The sequence below is a fragment of the Oryzias latipes genome, chromosome 16 (assembly GCF_053564925.1).
Source record: "Oryzias latipes strain Hd-rR chromosome 16, Olatipes_Hd-rR_3.1".
In the NCBI taxonomy this organism is placed as follows: domain Eukaryota; kingdom Metazoa; phylum Chordata; class Actinopteri; order Beloniformes; family Adrianichthyidae; genus Oryzias; species Oryzias latipes.
Genome location: NC_136252.1, coordinates 21,953,920 through 21,960,473, shown reverse-complemented (window position 1 = coordinate 21,960,473; position 6,554 = coordinate 21,953,920). Strand labels below are relative to the sequence as shown.

General features: G+C 39.1%; 1 protein-coding gene and 1 long non-coding RNA gene across 2 annotated transcripts; both read left to right on the top strand.

The window, feature by feature from the left end:
* The first annotated feature begins 338 nt into the window (after positions 1–338).
* LOC144984505 (uncharacterized) lies at positions 339–1,878 on the top strand. The gene is made up of 2 exons (XR_013648254.1): positions 339–438; positions 1,312–1,878. It is a non-coding gene; the product is annotated as an uncharacterized LOC144984505 (long non-coding RNA).
* Positions 1,879–4,012: 2,134 nt separating this feature from the next.
* LOC101158970 (angiogenin-2) lies at positions 4,013–6,554 on the top strand. The gene is made up of 2 exons (XM_004077916.5): positions 4,013–4,163; positions 4,339–6,554. Exons 1-2 carry the CDS (start codon positions 4,143–4,145, stop codon positions 4,930–4,932), a joined length of 615 nt encoding a protein of 204 aa, XP_004077964.3. The 5' UTR covers positions 4,013–4,142; the 3' UTR covers positions 4,933–6,554.

Sequence of the window (6,554 nt, the reverse complement as noted above, 5' to 3'; positions counted from 1 at the left end):
CCTTGGTTTGTATATACAGGGTATGCACCACCCCTCATTCCAGTATTTAGCAAGCCAGAAAGTGTGTCAGTATCGTTCTTGGCATCTGACTTATATTCTAAAACCAGAGGACTGAGTGAATTCTTCCAGTTTGATGAGAATAAAACAAAGTCCAATAAAGTTGTTCTTTAAATTCAATATCAGTACTTTTGATCTTTGATAAAAGTCAGAAACTTCTATTTTTTTGCATATTCAAATTGCTCTCTTAAAGTTGCTGTCCTGTTTCAGTTTAGGTCAATCTTCTTTTAATTCAAATCATATTGATAGTAAGGTATTATCTCCCCAAACTAGCAACATATAAAGTACTCTGCTCAGCTCAGTAGCAGTGTGACAGCAAGCGGGACACCAGAGTGATTATAGCTGCTGCAGGTAAACCAATCAACACTGAGTCAAGCAAAGGTGCGTGACTGAATGTAGTTGTGTTAAACTATTTTTATATTTTGATGGAATCAAAACTTGTTTAGCTCTCTCACTGCATCGACAAGGCCTTGGTTCGAATGCTGACTGAGACCTTTCTGTGTGAAGTTTGCATGTTCTGTCCGTGCATGTGTGGGTTTCTCCCACAATTTTAAAATATGCGTTGTAGGTCAATTGGCAGATCTAAAGCTATACATGTGAGTGTGGTGCGGTAGTGCGATGGACTGGCAAACCATACCATACCCCGCCTTCGTCCAGCAGTTGCTGGGATAGGCTCCACATATTGGGTGAAGATGACATGACATCAAACATTGAAGTCATGTGGGAGAAAGATTTTAATCGACCTAAGCGCACAAATTATTAAAACAAAAGATTAAAGACATCATCAACATCAACAAGGGTCACAGTTTCTATGAATCCATTTAGAGGACGCTTTTGTCCATTCCCCTTTAAAAGGCATACGAGAGAATAAATAAATCTAAGCAAACATACGAAAGCACTGCGAAAAAGAACAGCAAAAAAAAACAACATTGTATCTGTTTCTATACCTGAAAGTTGCTGATCCACATTTAAATTGTGTATGATATTCCTTGTGAATCACAATGTCAAATCTAGAAATATCAGAATAATATCTCAACTGCATGTTGCGTGGAAAGTTTACATTTTTGACACTCTTGTTGTACTGTTCCAGTGGACTGCCAGAATTTATCACTAAATTTACAGTATGCTCATTATTGAAATTGTTGAAAAGTTGATGAAAGGTTGTAGAGGTAAAGATGCATGCAAGTAGTTTGTGAATAGTTGATTTTACAGACTTCTGAGGCCATTATTTCTTCTTGTCATTTTTTATTGCAGAACTGCTCAGTGATGGCTGCTCTCAGATGTTTTATCTTACTTGCTGCCTGCATCCTGATTGGTCAGCAAGCATCAGCTCACAATGATGTACCGTGCCAGCCCTCCATCAACAACAATGCTCATGACACATTCCTCAGACACCATGCTCCCCCTGGAAGTCCCACAACAAATGACCAGAACAGTTGGCAGAAATTCATCATGGACAAAAAACTGTGCAACAGACCCATTCAGTCGTTCATTCCTAATGAAGAACGTGCCAGGCTGATTGCTGTTTGCTCAGCTGCAGGAGGGAAGGTGTTCGACAGGAACCTGTGCATCAGCAAAGAGGATTTTACCTTTTTCACTGTGACGGTTGATAAAAAGTGTGTGGTTACAAGTGTCAAACAAGAAACCAAACGTCTGATTCTGGCCTGTGATAAAGTGGACAACAAGTGTGTACCTGTTCATTTTGAGGCAAATGCTAAAAATGTCAAACCCAATGATACTGCTCTAGACTGTAAGGCCTAATAAAAAGTTCAAGTTCAGGCAGTGAGTGTTGACTAAAAATAAAAATAACAATGAAAGAATCACAGTGTCAAGGCTCAAGCTTCTGTCTCCCGCTCCGACCACCAGAGGTAGCCATCTCCTTAATGTTTTCTTTCATGTGGTTCTCAACTTCACTACGTCTCCTATCAATGTTTAGGACCTTCCACCTGCTGTTCTGCACTCAGCAATTACCACGACTGTTTTGCATTTGCTGGCAGAATGAATCGAATGACTCTGTTTAGCCATTTGTGTATTTTGACCCTCTCCTGCTTTGACTTCGCTCTCCCTTGCCCTTACCTGTTTGTTTGCCAGTTCACTTATCTGCTCCTTGACCATATGTTTGAGCCATGTATGTGTTTGTCAAATAAAAACACAATTGCACATGGATCCAAACGCCTCTACGTCTTTGTCACACACAGATGGAGTGATTCATGCAGATAATAAAATGAAATAAAAACCTGTTATCCCTTGTGCTACCTTGTGGGGTCCAGATGACCCCTCTCCCAACATTAACGTGCCTTGGAGACATCTTAACATTGGGAGTGGGGTCATCTGGACCCCACAACACAGTGCGCTGAACCTTTTTTCTTCAATGATTTTTGATCTTCACTGGTGTCCATGGATTACATGAAATGCTCTCATCCTTTATCCACCTTTGTCATGGTAGGGAGAACACGTCAATGTAAGGGTGGGGTCATCTGGATCCCACAAGATAGCACAAGGGTTATGATTAACCTCTTGAGACATTTGTTACAAAATTGATGAGATAAGACACAAACATTGATGGTAATTGTTGCTCCTTAAAATAATTGAATTTCTTTTGGGTTAAAAAAACAGATCTATTTGCTGTTAGAAAAAAATGAGATTTTGCTATTTTAGTCAATTACCATTTAAAAGAAAACACTTTAATTCATTATAATAGGTTTATGATAATTGTGCGCATTACATGATTTCCATGATTTGGCTCACAAATTTTAAGTTCACTGGACATTTTGTCACTAAATTAAAAAAGCAGTCTTTTATTAAATAAAAACATGATTTAAAAGATAGCAATGAAGATGGAATAGATGTTCTCACAGTAAACAATCTCATTCATTGGTTTTAGAAATAACTCTAGAAAAATATTTGTGAGTTTCACTTTTAAAACTGTAGTCTTCAAATTGGGGTCAAATTTTGAAATGCTGTTTCTAAAAATGTTCATTTGAAAATGATCATTTTCAAATGTAATCTTAGTTTAGGAAGACAAAATCAAATTTGTGCAAAGTTGACTTTTTTTGTGGATTTAATCATAAATTAAACTGTTAAAAACTAACATCTCAAGACCAAACATCCACTGGAACTATTAACTCTTACCTTTAAAATTTCCATACCTGACTGAAGAAGACAAAAAAGCAGATGATGCCACAGTTCTGTACGGAGCCCGGCGGGCTCCGTAGTTCTGTGCTTTATGGTGTTACTGTTATTGTTACTATATTTTATTGTTAAAATCGTACCAGTACTTTTTTCCTTTCTATGTTGTTAAGCTTTTAGTCTCTTTGAAAATCAGTTTGAAGATTCTCTGAAGTTAAGTCATGGCACCTGGAAAAAAGACTGTTCTTGAAATGTCGCAGCACTCATCCAAAAAGCTTCATCAGACACTGGGATGGGTGGGGACACATTTAAAGGAAGATCATTTTAAGTCCAGATGCCATGACTCACCGTAAGGACAGCGTCACCTGGATGAATGAGAACCTTCACTGACATTCCTTTTGAAGACTTTTACCTCCATGTATGAAACCAACCAACAAACTTACTTTATTTTATTGGTTCTTCTGAGTTTCCTGCAAAATAAAATTTAATTAAACGCTAGACAATGGGAGTTGGTATACTGCACTCAAGTATATTTAGTACTGGGGGGATTGTTGAAAACATACATTCAACAATTGGCAGCCGCCAGCACTTTTTACAAACCATGTGTCTGATTTCTTCATAGTGAGTGATTGGTAAAAATGCATGTATCCCATTGCAATAACATTGTCATTAAACAGTTTATTGGCCTTTAATGTCATTAGAATACTGGACGAATTATGACCGGCCCTCACATCTTTTCTCAGCACCAAATCTGGGCCTCTGCAAAGGGTTTGGAGTTGGACAGTCATGGTTTAGAAGCACAGCTCTGGAGCACAGCCACGTGGACAGAGGCGCAAGTGCACAAGCTCCTCCCACTCAGCTCACAGGAAGTGAAATGTGGAACAGCAACTGCAGGACGGCAGACATATCCAACGGCTGAAGTGTTCATTCAGGTCACTGATGTGATTTACAGGAACATGTACTGCTGCCAAAACAAGGTAGGGAATTTCTTACAGCTGCTCTCCAGTTCCTCAAAGATGTATGTCTATCCGCCTGGTCCTATATGCTTTTTATCTAACATTTGCAATACTTAAGGTTTACTGAAAAGAAAAGAGTGATATGCATGGAAACACAGTGGGATTTATATCACATTTCGAGTATTTTGTGCTTTAGGACCGTGTGGGGATGGCTGCACGCAGAGCTTTTGTCTCTCTTGCCCTCTGCTTGCTGCTGGGTAAGCAAACATCTGCCAGAAACGATGCTCCCTGCCAGCCCTCCAAATGGAACAACGGATACAGCAGGTTCCTGAAACGCCACCTGCCCTCTGGCACTCCAGACTCTGTTGATCACAACGAGTGGGAGAAGTTCATCAAGAGTCTGGGAGGCTGCGACCGGCCTACGCAGTCCTTCCTCCACCCGAAGGACCTGGACAGAGTGAGGGCTGTGTGTTCAGACGAAGGGGGGAAGGTGTTCAAGGACAATCTGTGCATCAGCCAGCAGCCGTTCACTTTTGTCACAGTGAGGAGCACTCCAGGAACCTGTGGGATCAGAAAAGTGGAGCGGGAAAGGAAACACCTGATCCTGGCCTGTGAGGTGTTGGAGAATGTGTGTGTGCCGGTCCACTTTGAGGGAAACCCCACAGATCAGAGGCCCAGTAACAACGCCAGGGGCTGCCAGAGTTCACAAAGAAGAAACCAGGCTGCAACCTTCCAACCATCATGGCTCTGGTTGATCTTCACTTTCCTGGTCACTTTTTATGCTTTCTGACGTTTAATTTACCCTGTGAGGAACTAGAGGACGGCAGAAGTTTGATCTCAGTCCATTTATATTTCTTTTAATGATTCTTCATTTGATCCCAAAAATTCAATAGTATTTTTAAAATTTTAAACCAATATTTTATCAGTTACATGAACGTACCACCAGCAAAAAAAAACAGATGTCGATCACTGAAGAAAGGCGCAAAAAAACTCAATAGTTTAACATTTTTTAATTGACAAAAACTGAGAAGTCAAATTCAAAGCATTGGCATCTTTTTCATAATTGCTTCTTTGTAAAATTTAACAGTTTTAACCAATATTCAACTTTCCTAATAGGAAAGCTACCATTTAATGGAAACAAAAATAAAAACATGCATATATCATGTGTGTAAATATAATTGTTTGCACCATCATCTCTAAATATAGCACAAATGACACTATTACCTGTGAAATTCAGACATGATTTTTTCATGAGTCAGATCTCCTTGCACCAATAAGTCATTATTTAAGTGACGCTTCTGTTAAGAAGATGATCAGAATCCCTTCACAAACGTTTGAAATGAACACTCTTGATAACAAACCACAGTGGAGGAGTATTTGACAGTCAGGAGGTTTTTGCCCAAAATCTCTCCATTCGAGGCTGTCATTCATCCTTTTCCTCAGAAAAGCAGCCCCAAAGCATGATGATGCCTTCTTCTTCCTCAAAACATCCCGAGTAACCTTTGGTTTGGTTTCATCTGACCACGTGAATTTCTCCCAATCTTCCTCTGGATCATGTAACCCTTGTGCTATCTTAGATGACCCCACCCTTGCATTGACATGTTCTCCCTACCATGACAAAGGTGGATAAAGGTGGAAAGATTTCATTTAATCCATGGACACCAGTGAAGATCACAAATCATTGAAGAAAAAAGGTTCAGAGCACTGTCTTGTGGGTCTAAATGACCCAACTCCAAATATTAAAGTGCCTAGGATGGCACAAGGGTTAAGATTCGACTTGCAGAATGGTTGACAAATCCTTTTTGTCTCTCTGTATTTTAGAGACTGTAACCTGAACAAAGTTTATCAGAGAGACTGTTGCTAAAGTGAGTTAAAAGCAGAAGAGAAATCAAATAACCCTTGTTTGTTCATGTAAGATATGGGACTTAATGCAAACAGGTTACGTCATCTCACCTGTACCAGCAGATATTTGATTAGGCACAAGGTCATGCAAGACTGAGTGCATAAAACAGAGATAATCACTTATGGCAACTGTGTGATTTACTATGAGTGACAAATACAGTTGCACAAGCCCAGGCAGATCCATGTTAGGCTCAAAAGGGCAATGTGGAAAAAATTGCACTGTGTGTTTACCACCAGAAGATGGCAGTAGAGTTCCTTTGTACTCAAAACTTGGGTTATAAAAATATTTAGATGAAGTAATGAATAATAATTTACTCTATTTCCATTTTTATACATAAACTGAACATTGTGTTATTCAGAAGACTCAGGACACTTCAGCAGCTTCATATAATGATTTTGACATTGATTTTGGCTTTTTCTATGCTTTTGGTTTTATATCATATTTTTTCTGCTGTCTCAGCATTTAAATAAATTGTGTGTTTTCTTTAAAATAATAATTTCACACAAAAA